Genomic DNA, 24,825 nt, shown 5'->3' on the forward strand with positions numbered 1-24,825 from the left:
AATCCAAAATGGTTAGAACTATCTTATATATCTGGATAAGAATTTAGTAACATTAGTAAAGATATCCCACAGACTCCAGCTTTCTATGTTTTCATGTGTAAGTTCTGGTAGATATCCACATTTAAATGAAATGGACAATACCAGTAGAGATGCATACCTCTTTTGTCTTTATTTATAAAGAAGTGACAACACTAGAAAACACATTGATAACTGGTGCTTTGAACAGTGAAGGTGGGATCTAAAAAAAGTCTGATTAAACTAAACAACCAGAGGTCTTTGTCAAGTTGCATATCTGCCAGGAATGCTGAAATGCAAGAGTTTACACCTGCAATATTCCATAATGGAATAGCCACATGATATCAAATATAATCTCAGATTTCCAAACTGGTACATAAAAAAGCCATGACCAAGTATTAAAAGACCACTGCAAGTTCTTATTGCTTTTTGAGTTAAATAATAATCTTCAAATAAGCCTAAAGCCAAACAATCTCTACAGTACCTTGCTTATCCTCCTGTTCATTCATTAACAATGGAAGCAATCAGTTATATGATGCAGCAAAAGAGGCATTTAAGAACACCCAAACGAAACCTATTTAAGTACACGGGCATCCCCACCCTCCCCCTGAAACCCCTTATAACCACTTAGTGCCAGTACAGGAGCAAAACTCGGTAAGACAAAACCAGAACTTTGACTACAGTAAGAAGGAAACACAAAGGGAGACAGAGCTTCCTTAAATATTCAGACTCCAATGTCTTCCAAAACAAAGCACAACATCCTCATAATTTGAAAAGGGAGGTTGCTTTCTATGTATCTAATCCTCACACATGCTGAGTAGTTCTCAAGTCTACTGAGCTCCACTGTGCAGCAGTTGATTTTGAATTCAACAATGCTTCAAAAACTACAGTAATATTCAATGCGCGTTTTACTAAGGAGAGGAATAAAAAAATGCATATTGATGTTGTTCTTGCCACTTCAGCATTTCTGCAGCAATTCCATTTGTTTCTTGCAGTAAGAAAGTTCTTCCAGCATCAGTCTTCAGAGTCATCTTCAGAAGCTGTTGGGACAACACAGTAATCAGATACCTTGACAAAAATGTGCAAAATTAAAGCACTTTAGGATGAGTAGAGGAAATAAAGGTGATTTTATAATATCAAATAGCAGACTGCAATACCCACCCAAACCTTGAGTAATTACATAACTTAATTCTTAAATGCATTTAATGTCAGAAAAATACAGCATTTTCAAATCAAAACTCAACAGATCATACAATTTGCTGTGTCCTCCTACTCTCCTTCCTCAAAATAAGAGGAAGAAAACTTAATTATGCCAGAGATTCAACTTTTATGTAGTGCTTAGAGTGACTAATTCCAGCAGTAGTCAGAAGAGGATATACTCAATCCATGACAGCAGCACCCAATATAAGGGAAAGAAATTACTAAGTTAGCAACTTGGATACTAAAAATACCTAGAATGATCCAGCAGTCTAAAAATAGACTCTTACGTTTTATATATATAAATATATATGTATGTTGCTTAATGCAAACTGGGCCTGCTTGGAAGCGGCTCCTCTCTCTAGTCCTGTCCTTTCAGCATATGCAAGACGAACACAAAGCCCACATATGCACGGGATTTTGTCATTGCAAGGCGAGTTAAAAGACAAATGCACACTTGTCAACTATTGTAGAAAAGTCAGTATGCACATCTACATCAGGTTTGTAAAATGTTAGCTTCTCTGTAACAGGAATTTAGTGTGTCCTCTTAAGCAAGGTCTGCAGGCAAGGAAGTATCTATACTGGAATAACTTGTTCCATCCCTGAACACAGAAAGAAGAAAAGTCTAACTCCTTGCTTCTTCAGTTCTTAAAAATGTAACTGAAGTGCATCAATAATAAATCTAGAACTCAGTATTCCTCATCTGCAGGTTAAAAGCTGAATCAAATATAGATTGAATTAAGGAGTAAAATGACACTCCTTAATTTTTCCTCTAATAGAGAAAATGCACATAACTTAGGAATGAATAACTCAAGTCCACATTTGACCACTCTGAATGCAGAAATAATCACCTTGAACCAGAACTCCCTCTTTCACACACACACACACACTCCCTTTCTTTATGGTATTCCAAATGCATCCTGTGTACTGAAAACTCATATACAGTTGACAGACACGTACACACTAGGAAAAAAAGGGCAGACCAACTTCCCTTGCACTGCCTATTCAACACGCCCAGAAACAGATCCAGGGTGTATTTACGAGAAATGTAACATATCAGCATATAGTTTTGAATTTAAGCACACACCCACAAAAAAGACATTAGATGAAAATAGGCTAATGCTTTGCCAAAATTGGCAACTTTTAGAATTCATTAGAGATCTGATCAAGGAACCCACACAACCAAAAAGTGTATGTGAATGGGAAAAACAAAGGTGAGAAGAGAGAAAGAAAAAGAAAGGGAAGAAAGCTGGCAATACAAGTGTCTAATTTAAATGCAGTAAAATTAAATTCTAAATGTTTCTTTCCTACTACTTTCTTTCCTACTTTCGCTTGTAAAAGGAAGCAACCTGAAGGTCATAATTTATCCTGTAATTATGAATTACCAGAACTACAATAACCAAACTGTAACTACTATGGAATTTTGTTAGTGACTGCAGATAATTCTTCTGTGGTCTTAAACAACTGTGTGCTCTTGGCAAGTTAATCATGGAGAATTAAAATCGGTTCCCCCTCAGAATAATTCTACTGATGATGGAAAAAGCACTGCTGAGTAAGGTTTTCAGTAATTATGTTCAGTATTATGAATCTTGGCAAGGAGGATTGTACTCGTTAACTTTTAGTTGACTAATGGGAGGGGAGGAAAAGAGGGGAAGCACCTACTTTCAATATCTTCCATATGTGCCTGAAGAGTTCTTGCAAGGTTAATAAACTAGAAACAAGGCAGAGAGAAAGTAGTTTAAAAGTTGCAAAGTTACCTGCAGACATTTGCAACAAGTTAGCAAATTTTTCTTCACTTTTTACATCCCAAAGGTTCATGACAGATATTGGTTAACTAACCCATTTGCCCAATTTACAAAAAACAATGCAAAATTTAACATAAATCCCCACACTCTAGACTTCAAATTGCTACTGCAGTTATTTCAGCTTTAAAATGTTTGTGGTAGCGACTTGTGACTATAAAACACATCAAGTTTGAAAGCAGCAAACATAAACAAGTGTCAGTTTAATGAAAACCATTCCTAGAAACTGTAATGCAGAAAAACAATCACAGTAAGGACTTGCATTAGTTAAATCCATTTTGTTTAATTCATGACTAATACAACAAAACAGAGCCCTCTGAATGTATGTGGTTTAGGAAAAATGCATAAACACAAGTTTTTGTTTACAGTTAAAAATCTTAAGAGCATGATTACTATTGGGCAATGGTGGCAGTCTGATGTAAGAAACACGCAGTATCAAAACCCAAAGCCAAAATTCCTACAATTAAAGTCTCAGCCAAGTGGTTTTCTTTTGTCACTGCCAATCTGCATCACTGCTTCAGTTAAAAGTCCAGACACTGAGACACAGCAGATAACAAGAGCTTCCACAGCTTATTCATATGCTTGATATAAAATACCAGCATTGGTGCTCTCACTGGTTTAAAATGCAGTGTCACACACTCAAGTATGTAATGCCTCCTCTGATGGGAAACCGGTAAAAACATCTGCAATACACTCAAGCTAAACAATCTGTGCTGGATGCTGGCTACAATTAGATCATGCATCTTTTATATCTCTACACTTGTAGCATAGAATACAAGCCCTATATTGGATCTGTACAGAGAAGAGGAGCACTGTTCTAATACATTAAGAGATTAGGCAGAGCAGTCTTGCCTCTTCCAAAGATCTACTACCTGCTACCAGCCAACCACTACCATATGCACTAGATAAGGTTAATACTGTCACTTCTTTGTACGTAAGAAAAAAATCCAAAAATAACCAGCTTTTCAGGAGCTCAGTTGACTAAGAGCACTGATTAATTATCTAGTATCAAATAACCATGAAGAATACTGGATTTATGAGTGAATCACTGTGCAGAAAGAACGCTGTATGCTGATCTCTTACTGGTTAAAGGTATATTAAACACGTTCCTAAGCCAGGCATTGCAAGTGACGAGAATGCAGTCAAATGCAACAAATAAGAGTTTGGACTAATGCTAGAGAAACCATACGACAGCTATAGGCTGCTGCAGAATGTTAATATTCAAGTACACTTTTAGGTGTAGTCTGGCAGACGAGCACTAGTCTAGTGCACTAGACAAGCACAAGTGCCAGGCCTTTGCAATAGGAGACTTGCATAATGAGAAAAATTAAACAAATCAGGTAGTACAACATTCTTAACTACACACCTGGCAGAGAGGTTAACCTCCCGTTTTGCTTAAATTCACAATAATCATGACAACACGTATGCTATCTGTATGCTAACTAATAAATTACCAACAACCTTGACAGAAAGTATTCTGTAGCAGAGTACCTGCAATTATTCCAATTTATTAGTTTCCAATCAAACACGGTGCACTGACAAGCACAGCCCATTTTAAACCTAAATTTGTTTAAAAAGTTTGTTTCTTGGCTATCTAGTCCTAGGTCACTCAAGGTAACAATCTGTTTGCAAGTTCTCTGTATGAGCAATTCCTGCCAGAAAATCACTGCATACTTACTCTGACACGTGTGCTGGCCTCAATTGCAGTTCCTAACATATCAGAAAAGCGCTGCTCGCATAAGTGTAACAACACTACAAGGTAGAGACCAGAGCTGATAAATTCATAGTCTGCCTTAAAGGAGATCAAAAGAAACATTCAGAATGTCAGTAATACATCTGCATATATGTTTCAAGTAGAACAACAATTAGATTTTAATGAAACCGTTACAGATTTATCTCTAATTGTTCCGAAAGAATTAGGAAAATGTAATACTAAAAAATTTAAGCTGCTGAAAAGCTAGTTATGCTTCTGGTCCTTCCCATCCACCCCAAATCTAACATATTATCCTTGAAAATAAATAGTTCTACAAATAAAATCTCAGTCAGCATGATTAGTTCAGAGGAAAGAATGTGCAAATCAGAGTATTATATCACTTGAGGAAATAAAACCAGTATTGCTGGTTTCTTCTCTGTGGTCCCAAGGCTTTACAGAAAGCCATAATAAAGGAATCTATTTTAAGAATGTTATGATGTTACAAATATTTAAGGAATTCCTTTACCTGCTAAGGTAAGAGAAAAGTTTTTAAAATGCTTCTGCTGAACAGATAATTTAGTAAATTCTTTACAAAAAAAATTCCAAGTTCTTATTTCTAGTAAAGTGCAATGACAGCAACTAATAAGCACTAGCACTAAAACAAGATAATTAGCACTCTTGAAAAATACCTTTCAGAGACTCCCCAAATAAACAGGAATTAAGAGTACTAGGGTAAGAACTTACTTTAAATAATAAAAATATTAGAGGCCAATGTTTTGCCCCAAAATTGATGTCACTTGGTATTTTCTTTAAACATTTGAGGTAGGCTAATAGCATTAGTCTTTGTATATTGTCAGATTACAACTGAGAGAATAGGAAAAAACCCTCCAAATAAAGTTGATTAAAAACACCAGCTTTGTCTTATTTACTCTTTTTTAAATACTACGCAATCCAGTAGTTCTCAGACATTCGATTTTAAATAACAAGTCTAATACCAATGGGCCTTTGATTATTGTTTAAGTTAGTGAATTATTTGAAGGAGCAGTTAGAAACTGCTGGAACAGAGGTTAGTTTCTACCACTCTAATGAAACAAAAGAAGTTTGTAATTTTATGTTTAAAACAACTGCTAAACTGTGTCCAAAACCAGCTAAAAGTGACAACAACACCTGACTTAATGTGAAATTCAATCTAATCATGCTAGACTTCACACTGCACCTATGTGGCAGAGACACTGGATTACAAAGCTAGATGACAGATACGCAACTATGGAAAGAGATATATTACACTTACTGAAAGCTCAGCTGTAGGAAGCGTAGCAGGAAGGTACTGGTAGTTGGAATATTGAGAAGAAAAGTCTGTTCCACATTAACATTACTTAATATGCATAACAGTCCGTCTGAGATGCATTTGGCTTCTCTAAAAACTGTCCTCCCAGCACTACATCAACACTTACCAAATAAGGTAAAATATACTAACTTGTTCATTTGCATGTGCCCTATAGAGTTCATGAATGTCAAAGTCTTCCAGATTAAGATGCAACTTCTCCTTGCACAATTCACAAGTTGTCACTGCTTCCAAAGAAGAACCTGGTGGGGTGGCAGGCAAGGGGAAAACTCAGTGTCAAATTTCAACAATCCGTAACATATGACACACTCACATAAACATTAAAAACTCTGTAATTTTTGGTTTTATTTTGCAGATCAAGGTTAGAAGAAAAGCAAGCCTCTAATAGGAATGTAGTGACATCTGCTACTGTCAGAATTTAAACACTGTAGAATGTTTATTCTCTATCCAGCTGCACCTCTTTTGCCTCCCATTCACTCTGGGCATTAATATGCCTCTTCCTGCAAGTCTGGTATAAAACAGCTTCTTGGGCTTTCCGAATTTTACCATGTAATCCAAATACACACAGAAGTAAAAATAAATATACTAGAACATTGTTAAGTAACATTTTGTCTTAAGTACCAGTTTTAAAACAGACAGCAAGTTGATAGTGTATGTAAGTCTTCATATATAGCTAAATAATTCAAAGTAATTTTCTTCTACAGGCTGAGGCTTCTAAAACATCCTCTGGTGCTGAGTAAAAAAGTCAGATATTAGCACCATCCTTTAGTATAAAGTATTTCATGTCTTCTATCAAGCCACCTACTTTTAAGAATACTGCAGATAACAGATACTAACCGGTCAATCAATCTGTTACAGAAATATTTCTACAACATGCAATATCTGAAGCATTTCTTAAAATTCTTAAAGAATTATATATGCACTTTGAAGTAATTTTTGAACAAGCATTTTTAAAGTGCCTTGCACAGGAGTTAGTATCTTTAAGAAAAAAAAATAACATACTTTGGTTACAATTCAAAATAATTTCTGGATTTTCAAATTCCTATCACTGCTAACAGTTAGCTCAGCTATAGAAGTCTTGGAAAAAAGCACAATCATTTCCATAAGGAAGGGTGGGGGAACAAATGCTACCCAAAGTAGTATCACTGAAGTGGCAGAATAATTCTAAAGCTACACTTTTTCAATGTTATCTTTCATCTAACATCTTAGTAGATGACCCCAAAAAATGTAGTTCTCTAAAGAAATACAGTTCTTCGAACTACTCACATGAGAGGCTGCACAGAACACAAAAAGCCTGGAAGTGTCACACTACTGTTTGTCCCCACTGCTTGCTTTTCAACTAAATACTTCAGTAACTGCAACTCTTCTGATAAGCCTCCATGTATAACTAGAAGTCTACCTTGGTCTAGAGTTTGCTTTACCTGAATTTATCTTTGACTGCAGCCATTTTTTCATGCACTCCTGGTGAACATACTGCAGACTTCCAGTGCATTTGCATGGCTCTATTAAAAGGTTGTCAGAACTTGCAGAGGACATCTGACAGATTCTGCATAAGTCACCCTCTTCATCTTCAGAATCTTCTAAAAGCAGGCTGAATAGGATGGAATACCAACAAATGCTGTGATATTTCATGTAGGACTTTTTAAAATGAGAATTCCACTTATCAAACTGTTCTCAAACGGGTGAGAATAAAAAAAAGTTTCTTTAAAGACAAAAGTGAGAATATAAGTGGACAGGGGACTGAGCTGACACCTCCTCTAAAGGAAAGTTTTCTTTTAAAATCACAACTGCAGAAAGCCCTCTCAGGTTAAAACAGGTACATTTTACTGTTGCAAAAAGAACATACTAACTTACCTTTCTTTAATTTTCTGGAGTCTTTCCGGATCTCTTGAAGGTGGTATTTTAGACTTGCCACTTTCTTGTCCATCAGACTGATTCCAGCCAGAGGGAATAATATCTACAGTTATCATAAGATTGTCAGACAGACTGCTTCCTAATGTTGGAGGCACTGCAAAGCGAAAGAGAGAAGCAGGCAGAATTCCCGAACTTCTTCCACTGGGGGCTGAATCTGGTGGGGAGGCAGTAGCTGTAGAAATAACAGACACTGCAGGCATTGGTCTGCTAACAGAAGCCCGAGGAGGGTTATCTGATGCTTCAAGAGAGGTCTCCTCACCTGACTCTCTCCTTCTGAAGAAATGTTGTGATCTAGCAGTTGTATCAGGGGTAGAGATCCTTGCAGATTCATCTCTTCCTTCTCTTCTTCTTCTGGTAAAGAGAGGTGTACATCTGTTCCTCAAAGAGGATGACAACCAGGATCCCGTGCTTCTACTTTCATTGTCTGGTCTGTAACTTTCCCCATCAGAATCAGAGTTGCGATTCTGTGAAACTCCTGATAAACCCCATCTTCGTCCAAGAAAACTGAACCCCTGAGAAGCTTCAGATGACTGAAGTCCTGTAACTTCTGGAGTTGCAGCTCCATTACTACTTGACAGAGCAGTAGCTTGAATTCCTGGGACCACTGTTGACTCTTCAGAGCCTAATGACCTTGCATGCAATGGGTCTTGGCTAGACCTTCGAGAGAAAAATGTAGATGACATACTAGATGCTAAACGAGACAGCAGCTGTCTGGTTGTGCGCCTCCCTTCACTGTCAGCTGCAGACTCATTCAATGACCTCTGAGAAGATAAAATCCTTTCAGAACCACTTGAGGAAGGGATTTCATCTCTAGCAGCAGTAAGAGAAAATGCTGGCTGCACACTCCTCTGGGGAGATTCCAATTCATTTCTCCTTTGTCTTGAAGAATAGCTGGATCTTGAAGAGCTCATGTTAGAGTCTCTGTTGAAAAAAGATGGCTGATGATCAGAAGGCAACTGGTGGTTCATGGTTGCATTCAGCCTCAAAGTGCTTAATGAGTTCTCTTTTGGTCTTGCTCCCTCTGCATATGAAGAGGCAGGCCTGTCTTGAATATCTGTTGCAGAAAAGCAGAGGAAAATGACAAGATGTGCTCAAACATATCAGGAAACATTCAAGGTCAGGTTCAACAGGGCTCTAGGCAACCTATCGTAGATGAAGATGTCCCTGCTCACGGCAACCTATCGTAGATGAAGATGTCCCTGCTCACTGCAGGGCGACTGGACTAGGGGATTTTAAAGGTCCCTTCCAACCCAAACCATTCTATCATTCTTACAAGCACATCCTCTGTAAGTGCTGTCTGAGCATCTCAACACTGAGAATTCCACTGCAGATGAACCGTAGTTCACATGAAGCAGCTGAGGTGGCTAGTCTCCTTCCTCAAATGGCTGTACTGGGTGGTTGTGGGTGGGAAAAAGGGGACAGAGGAACAAGCATGGATAGATGAAGGTAGGAAACAGAAGCTCTCTATGTAGTCTCAATTTTAAAACTTTCATCTTTGCAGTTTTGGTGACTTTCCTTTAATAGGTTCTGCATTGCAATTACAATTTACCACTGAAGATGAGCTTTATTTACCTGGCAGATTCCAGCTAATGAAACATCTGCACAGATGCCAATCATCTACCATATGTTTTTGATTACACATCAGGGAACACAGTTGGGAGTTATTTTTATAGCACTTAATAGCAGCACTACTGTTAGAAATGCAGCACAGACAGTACAAAGCAAGGCTGATCACTAATACACTTCTCCCATTAGACTCTAGCAGGTAGAGTAGTTGAACTGTCCACTTACTAAACAGTGCTAGGAGTATGATGACATTAAAATATACTCTTCTGTCAAGGCAAGACAATGGGACGAATTCTGAAAGTAATTTTTATCTTTTCTGCTTATCTTCTATACTTAGAAACGTGGCATTTTCTTTAACTTCTGCATGACAAAATACAGCTAATGCATCTGCAAAAGGCTGCAGATAAGACTAATGGTGAGCTTCCCCTGACACAGCTCTAGAAGGTCCACAGCACTCTGAACAGAAAGTGAAAATTACAGTGCTGAAGTCCTTACTAGTCCTAGAAGTTGCTATGAGACAAACCTCTGACCTCATGGAAAGTGTGGTTTTTTTCATTGTTATTTTCAGTAGGCTAGCAGTTTTCCCTAATAACCACTTGAGAACCCAAATAAAAAAAGATAATATGCACCTTTAAGAAAAAACTTCCTTGGGTCAAATCAACATTATTTCTCAACCCATACCTAAATACAAAGAGATTTTAAGACAAACAAGAAAAGAGCTTTACTGAGTAATCACAGAGTTACAGTGGCGACCACCAACACCACAATGCGTCTACAAGCTAGACCATTCATATATCCTTTGATGGTTTGGTCAACGCATGAAGAGTGGCCAATAAACTTTATTTAAAAGGATACTTTAAAATCTATTTTGTATTCATGTTTTGAATGAAGTATTAAAAGAACATGCCCAGTGAAGTTTTGGATGCTCCATCCCTGGAAGTGTTCAAGACCACGTCGGACAGGGCTTGAAACAACCTGGGATAGTGGAAAGTGTCCCTGCTCATGGCAGGAGGTAGAACAAAAGGTGCCTTCCAAACCAAATCATTCTGTCATCCTATGAACACATTAAGAAACTAAAAGCAATACAAACTGTAGGCTTATGAGTTTTCAGTTACACAAAACATACATGCTGAAGGTGAAAAATCACTGTTCCCGTAGCTGGGATCCACCAGGTTATTAACAGACAGATCTGTTCTTCTTTCTAACTGTGTTCGCTCTCTCACCAGATCAGTTCCAAGGGAGCCAAGCATTACTGATGAAGATCTAGGAATCCTACTGTATCTCCATGAGGAATCTAGAAAGAAAAAGTAAATAAATCCCATTTTTGTAATCATCTAAAAATCCGTTAAAACTGGCACTTATGCAGACATTTTCGTTATTCATATCAAGGGTAAGTTTAACACTACCACTTGGACCACTATACATTTAACATTTCCACGGACCAAGGACCCAGGTGCCAACATAAAGCTAAGTGCACTCTGCTGATGCAGGCACTTCATCTTGCAGAAAGCTGGCTCAGAAGGCTACGTAGAACAAAAAGTAGTAATACTTTTGTGAAAAGTCAGACCCATTAACACTCTTACAGGACAGAAGAGAAGTAGCATCTTGCCTCCTAATGGCAGCTAGTTTTTAAAAAGGTTTCACATTATAGCAAAACAGCAGCCTGAGACTTAGCAAATGCTGCCACTCTACTTGACACTACTTAGAAGAAATTTCATTTCTCATAAAAACAGCTGATGAAGCTTAAATGCAGTTTGGACACAGCTTTAAGAACAATGACTAGCACTATCCTCGTTCATATTACAGAGCAAAACACTTCAGCGTGAAAATGGATCTTGTTTTTTGTTGACCACTCCAACAACTGCATAGCAAGCTGCATATACATCAGCTGGGGAAAAAACTCTAGTTCCTAAAGAGTCTTCTTCAATGGCTCTGAAAAATTCACCTGATATCACTTCATTGCTAACATAGAAAAACAAATTTAAGCACTCGTTGATCGGCAGTGTGACAACCAACCAAGGCAGAAATGGAAAGAGAAACACTCCTACACCATAATGTGAAATGTTAACAGTTGTCAATTTATTGAAGTAAGAAAGTATGAATAATACTGAGGTTTGAGCAATAATTAATTTTTATTTGGATGTCTATGCAATTCCATAAGGGGTTATTAAAAAACCTATTAATCCATACTCACAAGGGTAATCTGAATTAATTTAACAACCTGTATCAAAATGGTTTAGAAATATTTTCAGTGTAAGCTGTTGACTGTTACTTCCTGAGCTTTAGACTTCTGCTGGCAAGTTTCACAAACTTACCCACAGCTTCAATGAAAATCTCAGGTTTTCCTGAATGAGCTCTTAGTGTAGAATGTTTCTTTAGCCAGGACCTGAAGAATGAGTTCAGGCCCTGCTAAAAAAGGAACTCTTTCTTCCCTGAGCCCTTACAATAGTGCTTTAACCAGCCATGACACTGTGCTTGAACATATTGCTAAGTATGGTAAAGATTTCCTTTCTGCTGTCCCTGGCACACATTGATGTATCAACACCATTTGACTCATTAAACAAGAACAGCTGCACTCATTCTTTTTTTGAAATCTTAACCAATGAAGCTATGTTTGAGCCATGAAGTTCAGCTTAACCACAAACGGATTAAGTACAGCTAATAATTCTGAAATGACATGAGTACAACTGGACTTTCAAAAGACCATGTTAACAGCATACTTGGAACTTTGGATACTGCTATCACTGTGAACATACTCTTCAGATGGGCATAAATTTTTATTACTTAAGAAACACATAAGCATAATACTTGAAGCAAGTCTTTTAAAACTTGGTAAAACCTGATCTTACTACTCAGACAATTTTGATGTAACTCAGCTCAAGTAATCAACCTCTCACCTGAAAAGGCAGTCAAGCCATTACTTCTCACAGAAGAGGTAGATGTACAAGATAGTTTAGGTCTCTTTGAATCACTATCTTGCTGCTGGCTATGCAGTCTTGAATATGCTCCCTGAGTTCTCTCAGACTCACCATAACACCCAGATGTGAAATGAGAGGAAGAAGATGTAGACTGAAATAACATTAAAAAATAAATGACATAGTACATCAGATGCACTTATACGGCACAAAAGTGTACATAATGTAAAACTCACAAACATTGTAAGGAATAACTTTAAATACAAACGCTTTTCTTTAAAAAAAAAAATTATTTAAAAATAAAAATAAAGTAGGAATTACGCTTGTGCTCTTGACTAGTATTTCCAGGTTTACCCAATACAGTCCTACACACAAAAGTCAGTTTCTATAACGTTCAGCATTTTATTTCCTTTCCAGATAGATGTGGCTTACAACAAAAAACTGGCGCAAAAAGGTGGAAAAAAATTATACTCCTGGCCCATAAGATGCTATAAACACAATCAAATATAGCTCTACAGATCCCCAAGGGAACATATTTTGCTGTCCAGAAATGGCCAAAACTGAAGAGGCTACATTGTTTTATTTAACAGTTTAACTAATCCAACATATTTTTTATCAACCTAAAATACAATTAACTAAGGAGTGAGATTCAGGAAAATTGTTTGAAACAAGTATATTTTGATTACAATAAGCTCAAGTGCAACTGAAGGATTTCAGAGTAAAGAACAGGTACAATACAATTTTTGCAGTGTACAGCACTGAAATAAAATTAGCACTATAAGACTTAAAATATAAAGTTTGGAATAGCCTACAAAGCTGTTCATCTGGTTACTTACAGTTAAGGCATTAATTTTCTACTTTAAATACTTTGGGTTTATTTTTTTCATATAAAAAAGTTAAGCTCAATCAAAAAGCTGAATTGAAACATTTGTCTTCCTAGAAACTATCCACAACCAAGATCCTTTACAGATCAATCAAATTAGAGTACATTGTGTTTTATTTCTACTTAGTTATGGTTTTTACTAAGTTTAACACATGACTTCTTACTCTTTCAAACTAAGAAGTCTCTTAAATATTTCCCTCATCATAAAAAAACAGGGAAACAAACCAACATTCAGCAACCAAGTACAAAGCCATGTTACCTTCCCTTATTAATCTTCTATTTAACATATCACTTATTTTTTAATAATTCATTATTTGATATGTGGAATTTTCAGAGCGTCTTCTGTAAGGTTCACTTGCATTAGAGTTTACTTTAAGAGAATAAGTAACCTTAATGGGGGGAAAGAAGGGTCTTCACCTTGAAAACCGCAGCACTAATTTATCTAGATATGTAGACCACTTAGAAGCACTGATTCATTTGCATTTAAACTATAGGTAGACATCTGCCATGACCTCCCTTGAAGGCCAACACATGCACACTAGCTCCTCCCTCCTCACCCTCCAATAATATCTCAGTGTCTTCACCTTCAAGGTACCTAAGAAAACCAATACCTCTTTAATGATTCAAGCCCAAACATCTTGGCCTTTGAAAGTGAGTAGAATTTTTATTTCGTTATCGTCCTGCCAAACTTGTCCACAGTTTTCTGCTTTTCCTATCTTCATATTTCTATTGTGCTTCCAAGTGTTTTACTGTTGCTCTACAATAAGCATGCCACAAGCAAACTGCTTTACTATTGGAGTTACTGAGGCACATTCTAGTGAAACGTAAATTTTAAGGAATTTAGAGATTTTAGAGGAGCTAAGATTTTAGTTAGAGATAAACCTTACTAGAGTTAATTAAAATAAATGAGTAGGCCTTGATGAAGTTAAGAGTTAGTAGTTAACTAATAACTTGTCAGCACAATGTTTAGTTAGCCGGGTTTATAATGAAGAATATAGAAACTGACAAAGAGCTTTTAGGAACTAAGACAATTGTGGGCCTCCTCTGTTCTGAAACCAATTGAAGCCAAGGAATGGGAGTTCTACCAAGAGTTCATTTGTCATATTTGCATTGAAAAGGTAGAAAGGTCAGAACAAGGAAGACTTCATTTATTTCCTCATTTGGGACCCCTCCCCATGAAAGGGACCATCGACTCACTTCAAGGAACAAACTACACATGCTTTATAGCTTTTGAAATGATTAGCATATGAAGCGAAGAATGGGATGTACCAAAATTATGAATATGTATTTGTATTTTGGGTATTCAATACTTGTATGGATAAAAAGACTCTGTAATCACCTGGAAGCTGCGGTGTGTATTTGGGAGCTGTCCCACACACAATAAACACACACTTTCTAACTTTAAACTGTTAGAGAGTTTTTGTCTGTCACAGTTGGATATCGGTACTAGAACAATATCCATATTTTTTTAATAAATCACTAGAACCCAGATAAGACAAACTCTTAGGGCCTGAGTCTTGAATCTCAGGCAACCATTCTTTTGCTGATTTAAGCAGCATGTAAGTCAGAACAATCAGACTATGAACTATACCTCACAATTACATTTCTTAAAGCAAGTCTCCAAACTCATGAACTTTGTGTTAACTCACAAAGCTAGTACCATCCAAGAAACACGCCCCCCCAGGAAATACCTGAAGGAACAAGTAGAAGCAATATGAACTTTGCCATCCACAGGACTATAACATGTCTGAGATTCTAATCACCCCCTCTCTTTTTTTCTTTTTAAATGGACTTTTACAGAGCTACTCACTTTAAATGCATTTCTGAACTCAGTAAAACTAATACACCTCACTATTTTCATCCTCTGAATTTCTCAAACACTGCCATCTTCTAGCTTCTGCTCTATCTTGAGAATTAGTAAGATTTGCTTATCTAAAAACGTAAATCTGTAAGAGTTTAGAGAGAGAGCCCCTGCTGGCAGCATTTCAGATAGGGAAGACTAAAGTAAAACCCCGGGGTTTCAAAATTTTTTCCCAAGTATCACACAGTAACAATTCTCACCAATCTGCTTCTGCTTCCCAAAAATCTTCCAGAATGAGGGTGATCAAGTGTCCCTGAGTAGCGAGTTGGAGACGATGCTGTAAGTTTCCAAGGAGTTTCATGGGTGTCCCTTTCTCCAAATCTCCAGTCTCTACTGGAACTATTCAATAAACTGGATTCCTGAAGAACAACATGATTATCATATGCATCTTGTAACTCAAAAATAGCTCAGTATCTGATCTGAGTATTGAAAATACAGGGAAATGGAAGCAGTAACAGATCTGGGAACATTTAATAAGAAACCTTGAGGGACAGCCAAGAAATGAAACAAACTTAGAGAGAACCACTGGCAAAAGGAAAAGTTGTGTTATTTGGTTTTTTTAAGTACTTTATAGCAATTCCTTCATCTGTCCTATGTTTTGACGAGGGACAATAAAAAGTTAAAATGTAAGGCTTTTGAAACATTAGCCTGACCTGGATACTGCAGCAACAGGGCAGAATTAAGGGTCTAAGTTTCACATGTTATGCAAAAAAACCCGCAGGGGTAGAAAGGGTGGCTGTGACAACAGAAGCACCTCATTGGCCACGAAAACCAACTGAATTTCAATGAACAGATTATAAAAGAGGCTGCAATTTAATTTGCTCCATAGAATAATAATGGAGAATAGCAAAATTAATAGAAAAAAAACCCAGAAATTCAACCATTTTATTAACACTAAGCAGCATTTTTAAGTGATTATTTGTCCATTCTCTATGAACTATGAGTACTACAAACAAAGTAATTGCTGTTACCATTTCTTAAAAGCAACAACAAAGCATTCAAAGCCAAACCAAAACAATACAAAAATTCCAGCTTGTTTTCTTCCTTCATTTCAGCTTAAGACTATTTAAAATCCCTTGTCAGAACTTAACAATTAAAGCCCTACATAAGGTATTCTGGTTATGGTGTCTATTGTCAGTAGCTGAAAAATTTAATCAGAAAAACATTCAAAACAATTTTATAAACTACTCTTAACCCTATGCCTCCACTGAAAAAAAAAATAAAACTTAAAATTCATTTTTTCATAGTAAACATAAAATGTTTACTATGTTGTATTGTAAAGGATAGGGTTTTTTTTCTCATACCATGACACTAGTTTCATTTTTCTATTTTAAAGTTACCTGGAAACAACACTATATCCCCTACATCTGATTAGTATACAATTAACCTCTTTGTTATGCCTCCTCAGATAAGCAGGGGCTAGTACGCAGATCAATCTCAAAAGTGCATGGTGTACAAGAATTCCGTATGTGCATGAAAAGAAAAACCAACAAAATAAAACAACAAACCCGCCCAATAGAAACCTTTCTTATTTGTTAGCCCTAATCAAAACCAAATATAAATTTTACTCATCTGTCCCAATAGCTTTTGAGTTAACCTATAATCAAGTGCTCTCTCTATAGAAATTGTACAAAAATTCAAGTCCTCCTTATACCTAAAAAATTACTGATAGTCCACGTTTTTCTTCTAAGTAACTGAACTAGATCTTAAAATACTTTATGGTAGGTTTTTGAATGGATTAACAAAGTGAAAATGCCTGTCCTTTGTATTCCTATCTGACTGGACTTAAAAATTTCTTGCTCCAGTCTCTGTAATCTTAACCTGCAAGCAACAATGCAATTTGCCCCTACCAGCTCTGTAAATACCAAAGGTTAGTTAAGAGTCCCTACAGTTTTATCACTAAGCACCAGTCTTGTGTAATGATTTCTCAGAGTACCTTTGACAAACTGGGAGTGAAAAAAAGGGACACAACATAATTTTCTATACACATATTTTCCGTGCTGTTTTAACTCGCAATTTTTATGAGATCATTCCTCAGCTCAGAATCACTTTGCTCAACAGGAAATAGTCAAAAGAATACACAGTGCAGTGAACACACTGCAATTCATGTAATAAATGAAATAATGAAAGGTACACTGTGTCAAAATCTTTGAACAGCACCAGGTCAGCTGATGACTTCTGATCAATGGCTTTCAGTATGTGTACACTGTGTGGACTATGTTCATATAGCTCTACAAAAAGTAAGACTGTTAGATTTGTTTTTGCTGAGCAGTCAGACAGCAAAAAACACATAGAACTCCAAAAGGCAAAAATGACCAACAACTGCTTCCTCTTGTACATTCAGCCTATATAATAACAAGTTCATGCATGCTGAAGATAACAAAAATGTAACACACATACATTTAATTGAGCTAAAAAAAATGTTCTATTACTTGTAAAACTGTTTCTCAAAAGGCATTATGTAATACAACGTCCCAGATAGCTTGCCAGCAGGGACCAAACTCCTAACCATTTTATTTTACATATGAACATTTACTCATAGAGTTAAGTTTCTGCAATTTCAAAGACCAAAATGGGCTTACATTTCTGAGCCCAAAACTGAGGTGAGAACTGCTAACAGGAGCAGAAAAAATGTACTAAGATAATTGAGCCAAAGTGCTATCTGTTGCTTCCAAGTGTCAAAAATAATTCCTAAAGTAGTTTTATCTCTGCTTCCCATAATACCCTCCTAAACTGCAAGTACCTGCACAGCGTGAATACCTCCTCCTGAGCACAGCTCCCCTTCCTCATAAAAGTAGCTTGGTTAGTGTAAAATGCTGCTTGTGAAACAGCAAAAGGCCTTTTTTCAGTCCCATGTAGTGCACACAAAGCCCAGCTGTACTAACACACTGACATGACAGACTAATGTGAGTCTCTGTTGGTTTTGCACAGCATGGATCTTGGTAGCTGCCAAAAACCTTGGGGACCAGAGAGGTGGCTTCTGTAATTAGCTGCTGGAAGCTTCCACCACATTTGGCAGAGCAAATTCCTCATGTGGCTCTGAAGATGGACGAGCTGCTGGTCAAGGCTGGGCCAATTAGAGATGGTGATAACACCTGTTGTGATAAGAGGTTTCAGAAGAAATCAAAACAAAAGTAGAGATGCAGTTTTAATTTCAGCCACAATAGAGTAGGAGGTGAGAAAACAACACAGTGACACCAAGGTCAGTGGAGAAGGAGGGGGAGGAGGTGCACCAGGCGCCAGAGTCAAGATTCCTCTGCAGACTTTGGTGAAGAACATGGTTGTCCCCCTGCAGTCCACGAGTCCACTGGGAAGGCAGAGATCCGCCCACAGCCCCTGGGGGAGGTGCTCACATTGGTGTTGGTGAATTCCTAGAGAAGGCTGTGATCCAGTGGGAGACCCGATGGAGAGAGAGGTCCCCAGCTCCCAGGCTGGAGCAGCCTGTCCTTGGAGGACTGCATCCTGTGGAAGAGTGACCCACAGTGCAGCAGTTTTGGGAGGACTGCTGCTCATGAGAGTGGACCCACACTGGAGAAGTTCACAGAGAACTGTCTCCCATGGGAGGGACCCCATGGCCTCAAAGGGGAAGGACTCCGGACCTGAGCCATGCGGAAAAAAACCTTGAGTAAGGAACTGACCAAAACCCTCATGCCCTCTCTCCATGCGCCGTCAGTGGGAAGGAGAGAGGGGCTGGGAGAAGGAAAGGTGTTTTTCAGGGCTTATTTTAGTTCTCATTATCCTCCTCTGATTTTGTTAGTAATAAATTCACTTCATATCTTTAAGTCAAGCCTGTTTTGCTTTGCTCTTGGAGTGTTTTCTCATAGCCCTTAACTCATGAACCCTTCATTAAGTTCTTCCCTCCTCTGCCTAGCTGCAGCAGGGGAGGGTGAGTGAGCAATTGTTGTGGGTGCCTGGGATTTGGCAGGTGCCGAACCATGACAGACTCTAAAGCTTGTCTTCTTACCTTTTCAAAATATAAACACAGGAGGTGTTGCAGAATGGTATAACCTTGTTAACTGACAAGTTAACAAGTGTTGACTAACACAGTCCTGTACTTTTTGCATCACCCTATACACATCAAAGTTCAAACAAAATCTCACCTCTCCCTCAACAAAAAACTCCATTTACCCAGGTTCAAAGATGGCAGTGGCTCATAAGAAAATGAATCCATATTATCAGAATGCCTTCTCATTCACTAAACTGCTGATTTCTAAAGGTGCAGCTACAAACAAAAGCAGGTAAAACCAGAAAATCTAGAACTACCAGTTCACCAATTACTGTCACTGGCCTGGTTAGTAAACTCTTGTCTTTTAGAAATTCTTTCTTAAGTTTTGGGGTTTTATTTAGTTAAAAAAGACACTTATAAATTATTTATACTTTATAAAAAGGGAAAAAATACATTACCTGGTATCCAGATTCTAATCTCCATGAAGATTCTCTTGTACTATATGCACCAGATAAACTGTTTCCAGTTCTAGATCCTACAGGAGAGCTGGAAGCCTGAACAGATATCCTGCGAGGAATTCTTGAGGGTTTTGACTCCATTCTTTGTATCCTGTACAAAGACATACCGATCATTTTTTTCTCGTGGAAGCAGGGAACTCATGCAAAATAGGCACAGGTCATTCTGGGTGCAACGTAAATATGACTCACACATACAAATATTTACCCAGTGCTTTGGTCTGACTGCATCAGCAAAATGGGGAAACAAATTCTTATCCTAGTTTTTGTAACCTCTTGTTTACATCTCCTCCCATCCCTCATTAGAAAACCAGTCCCTTTAATTATTTTGTTACAATATGTTCTTGCAATTGTAAGTGTAAGAAGTACTCCATTAAGAATTACACAGTACTCATATTAACACAAGTCAGGAACAGATTACTCAAATTTCTCAAATTCATATATTATGTTTTTGCTAATTAACTGCATCTCAACACTTGCAGAAATTATATTCAGACTTATTCCTCAGGGTTGAAATTGTGAAACTTCACCCTCCTCTGAAAAAACACATCTGCAGTCTATCTGCCTTCAACTTCTCCAAAGATAACACCCATGGAAGCTAACATATGCAAAGGAGCACAAGCTATCTCACAAGTGTATTAATAAATTTACTTCTCTCTTGCTGAGTCTTTATCTGCCTTTTGTTATTTCTAGGCATTTCAAAAGCAATGCTGGTGCCTTTTCCACATGAGATGTGCTTCCTATAGTTATCCCTGCCCTTGAAATGGTATCTGACTTAATGTTTACCTAAAACTCCAGACAGCTAGATTCTTCCTCCTCAGGACAGTACAAACAGAAGCAGACCACACATGTTAGCTCTTAAAAAAATTTAAGGAAATTGCAGTATCCTCAATGATGCGGTACATGAAGAGTAGCATGACATGCAATAACTCAAACATATGGCAGAGGATCCCACTGATAAAGGGTGATTTGCCAAAGTGGTACAGTCTATTTAACAACTTCTAACTCTGCTTTACAGCAGCAGCCAAAACACAAAGCAGCCAAAATGCTTTATCTTGCAAGTAGGACTCTGAAGTATACCAAGTTTAAGTGACTGTTTACCTTTGTGCACAAAAGAGCTACAGGCTTGTATTACAGAGCACACCTGCTTCAAGACCACACTTCCATAGTAACCTGTTCGTGTTTGTCAAAGTCATCACCAGGTACAAAAGATGCGGTTAAGAATCTGAAATCCTCACTTGCCCAACTTCGCATTAATATACTGAAGTAATTAATTAATTTCATTTCCCAGATCACATTTAAGACCTTTGGTAAATATTCAGCAATTTATGCAATTCTCAGGTTGTAAGCACATCTGTATCAACAAGAATGTTCTAAGCAGAAGTCCAGAGTTCAAAAAAAACCAGTTAATTGTGGAAGTTTAAAAGAAATTGATTACAAGCCTAATTATCTAAACTACACTGCTTCAAGTGCATCATTAGATCGATAAAACATAACAATAATATTTATTCTCAAACTGTAATGATAGTTAATTTAACCTTCAAAGTAATTTGCCATCATGTGCTCTACAAGTTTAGTACTTGTATGAAGCTGCAATTAGTGCAAAAAAGTAACTATCAAAGTCGCAAACTGTGAAGCTAAAATAATATCACAATATATAGACTAGAGTGTAGGCTGGACAGAACAGCCATACATCTTGATGAGATCTGATACACAAAGCACTGTCTGTCTATGTTTTACCCTGATATAAAATGTTCCTATTAGTAGGAATTAATGTCCACATGAGTCATTGGAGGAGACAGAAGTGTAAGACAACTTAAAAGACTGAATTATAAATCATCTAATACTAATATAATTGCTTATGCACCATCCACAGAACAGAATAAGAGCATTCACACAGAACAGGATGGGGTGGAAGACTGGACACCACAGCCAATATCCTGCAGAAGATGAAATGGAGTCCAAAATTAGCAAATTCCTTCTACAGATACACATAAATAGGAACAAAACTAATTTTCTCCTTCAGTGGTGGCCCCAAGAGGACAGACAATGTTACCCATCAGCCTAATCTTGTAAATTAGCACAGGTTGTGATTTCAATCAAAGTATGTCAGGATAATAGTATCTATAGAATATTTTCTTTCTACAAATAAAAAATCTTGCAGAAACTATAACCAAAAAAAGGTGTTTAAACCAAGTTAAGGCAGCACAATAGGAAAAGCAAAATTTTGTGTGTCAGTTTATGCACACACACTACAATTCATTTCCTGCATACAACTTTACATTTTTTTCTGCAGTCTTTGCTTCAGCCAGCAAATAAGAAGCATCTGCTATAAAGATCAGTCACGTGAGAATAGGCATTTTACATCTACCATGTCTGATGCAGAACTGAAAAGATGCTAAATAAAAGGCCTTATGATCTAGGCAAAGAAATTCTGATCAAGGAAATTGGATTTCACATTTACCTTTCAATACAGATTTGGTGACATAAAGCATGTTGTTAAGATGAATAATTTTCAAAAATCTGCTGCCTGAGAGCTCTTCAATTTCTGGGCATCCATTATAAAATTTATTTTCAATCCAACTAGCAGAAATCATAGAATAGTTTCAACTGGAAAGGATATCTCAAGGCCATCTAGTCCAACAGCCCTGCAATAAGCGATCAGAGTCCCATTCCACCTGACCTTGCATGTTTCCAGGAACAGAGCATCCACCACCTCTCTGAGCAATCTGTGCCCACCATAAAAAATGCCTTTCTTAAATTTACTCCTTGTCCTATCACAATAAGCTCTACTAAATGTCTGTACCCATCTTTCTTACAGACCCTTTTTAAGTACTGAAAGGCTGTAATGCGGTTTAGCCGGAGGCTTCTCTTCTCCAGGTGAAACAGCCCAAATTATTTCAGCCTTTCCTCATAGTCTTACCCAGATGGACAGAGATGCAGCTGTGGTCAGTCAATGGAGCCATGATGTCCATTTACTAGATAGACAAAACTAGACCTAGGCATTTCACCTCTGGTGACCAACACTAGTAAGATGTCTTTTGGGTTTTGGAGTTTTTCCCCCAGAGTTCTCTGAATGCCATTTTAAGTACTGTACCTTGAAAGCCTGAGCTGCAACATAGGTAGTTTGAATACAAACAAAATACATACATGGCTTATGCTGATCGTAGTAATACAATGAAATGGTTATAAATAAGGTGAGCAGACTAAGCTATCACAGAGCACAGGACAGAGCAATACAATGGTCTCATGCTAAAAGAACATTATTAAAGCCACAACAATACTTCTCTGCAAGGGGAATATTGTGCTTGTATACAATATTTCAGAATGAGAACGGTTCCCTTTTACAGTATCATCATCTTAAGGGTTTTTCTGAAGAAAAACACTCAAAACCTCAAACATTTTGCTTACACACACAGGAATTCAACAAACCCCAAGTGTTAATTAACATGCTGTGGGGCGAGTTCTGTAATGACAAAGCAGACACCTCAATTTACATAGAAGCTAGTAAGACCAAAAAATACTTAAATTTCTTCTCTGAAGAAATAATAACAATAATCATAGAACCAGAAATTGGGTTCTTAGTCTGAACTGATTAAAAAAACCTGTTGTTGCCAAAAAGTAAAGGAACGCCTTACTCAAAAATTACACTTGACGTGCCCTTCATTGAGAACCCTCCACATATTAACCGGTGAAAACACACTTCTGGCTTCTCCATTATTTTAACACTACTCACGCTCAGACCCAACAATAGAAAAATGAGAACATGTACATGTACAGCAGGATGAGCAGCACTCTTTATCAAAGAACACGTTTCATCAGCTTACGCCATGTTACACTACTCAGCCTCATTTAAAAAAACTGAAACAATTCTAGAGACTCCTGAAATAAGGGACATACATAATACCTCTTGCGACTTAGTCAGAAATCAAGTTCGGAAATAAAACTTTTAAGTCATACCTGAGAAACAGATGACCAACTTGAAAAAGGAGGTGGAGCAGCACAACCTATTTTGGGCACACAGATCAAATGTCCTGCCTTTTTTGATCTGTCATTCCTCTAACAGCATTGTAAAAGAGGAACTAGACCTAACACAGTCATGGATAGAGATAACGAAGTGCTAAAAGATCCAAGAGGCATTTGAGGGAAGCAATGCAATCGCAAAAGGCAAAAACAGTAACTATCCTTAACCATCCATTTTTACACCCCTTCCCAAAAAGGGATTCGTAAAACACAGACAGCAAATATTTCTCTTCTGCCTTGACCCTCTCTATCGATAAAAGAGGAGCAATTTCACGTAATCATGCCTACGAGTAAGTAAAGCGTTTTCCAGCTTCCATGATTACTACCAGTTTTAAGCAATCTTGTACCCTCCATCAGAGGGAAGCATAAGCTTCACCGACTGCTCCTAAATTCATTCTTCTAGGTTAGAACTATGCACTGACACTTCTACCTAAGACTCAAGCTCCCATGTCTACATGTTTTTTTGCAATTTAACATAAAATTATCCCCAATATTTTTTCCCGAGCAAACTATGCTTACGCGTCTTCCTCGGGGCTTACTCACAATCACGTTTTTATGACAAACAAGACGGCGCTCACTAGTCTTTCTCTCAGACTGTGCGATTCTTCGTTACGGCTATTTTCTCAAGCTTCAATATAGTGAAATTGACAACTCAGGAGCAATAATATTTACAATGTCGATGGATGGCTGCCCACGCTGCCGCGGCTGGTGTCCTAAGGCTGGGCTACTCCCGCAGGCAGCAGGTGCTGCGCAGAGCTGCCAAGGGCACCTCACTTCCCCCGCTGGGCCCCGGGCAGCGGCTCGCACGGCTCGGGCCCGGCCGTGGCCCGCGGCCGCACCCGATCCCGCTACCCAGGCAGCATTCGGCCCCAAGCGCTGGGCGGAGGCCGCGAGGAGGACGGAGAGGAAGAGGAGGCACCGGGTGTCACACGGCCTGGCTACGGGAGCGGGCGCGGGGCGAGAGGCCGTTGGTAGCGATGGCGGAGAGAAGGGCGGTTGGGCCGGTTCCAGCACGGCACGAAAAGGTTCCACCGGGGCGAGCAGGCCGCGCAGCGGGCGCAGCCCAGGCGCAGCCCGGGCGCAGCGGCCGCCGCGGGCAGCCCTCACTCACCGTCACGGCCGGGCCGGGCTGGGCCGGGCCGGGCCAGGC

General features: G+C 38.2%; 1 protein-coding gene across 2 annotated transcripts; it reads right to left on the minus strand.

Moving 5' to 3' along the window:
- Positions 1 to 819: 819 nt before the first annotated feature.
- Positions 820 to 24,335, minus strand: MARCHF7 (membrane associated ring-CH-type finger 7). Of its 2 annotated transcripts, none has more exons than XM_021543491.3 (10): positions 19,596 to 24,335; positions 15,392 to 15,550; positions 12,430 to 12,601; positions 10,659 to 10,826; positions 8,226 to 9,020; positions 7,907 to 8,138; positions 7,474 to 7,643; positions 6,185 to 6,294; positions 4,693 to 4,806; positions 820 to 1,055 (listed from the first exon to the last, which is right to left on the minus strand). In XM_021543491.3, exons 1-10 carry the CDS (start codon positions 19,767 to 19,769, stop codon positions 927 to 929), a joined length of 2,223 nt encoding a protein of 740 aa, XP_021399166.2. In that variant the 5' UTR covers positions 19,770 to 24,335; the 3' UTR covers positions 820 to 926. The 2 variants fall into 2 exon arrangements, with proteins under 2 accessions (XP_021399166.2, XP_021399165.2); XM_021543490.3 differs by adding an exon at positions 2,875 to 2,923 and having other exon boundaries at positions 919 to 1,055; positions 7,907 to 9,020.
- Between the last annotated feature and the right edge of the window lie 490 nt (positions 24,336 to 24,825).

This window comes from Lonchura striata, chromosome 8, assembly GCF_046129695.1.
Source record: "Lonchura striata isolate bLonStr1 chromosome 8, bLonStr1.mat, whole genome shotgun sequence".
In the NCBI taxonomy this organism is placed as follows: Eukaryota; Metazoa; Chordata; class Aves; order Passeriformes; family Estrildidae; genus Lonchura; species Lonchura striata.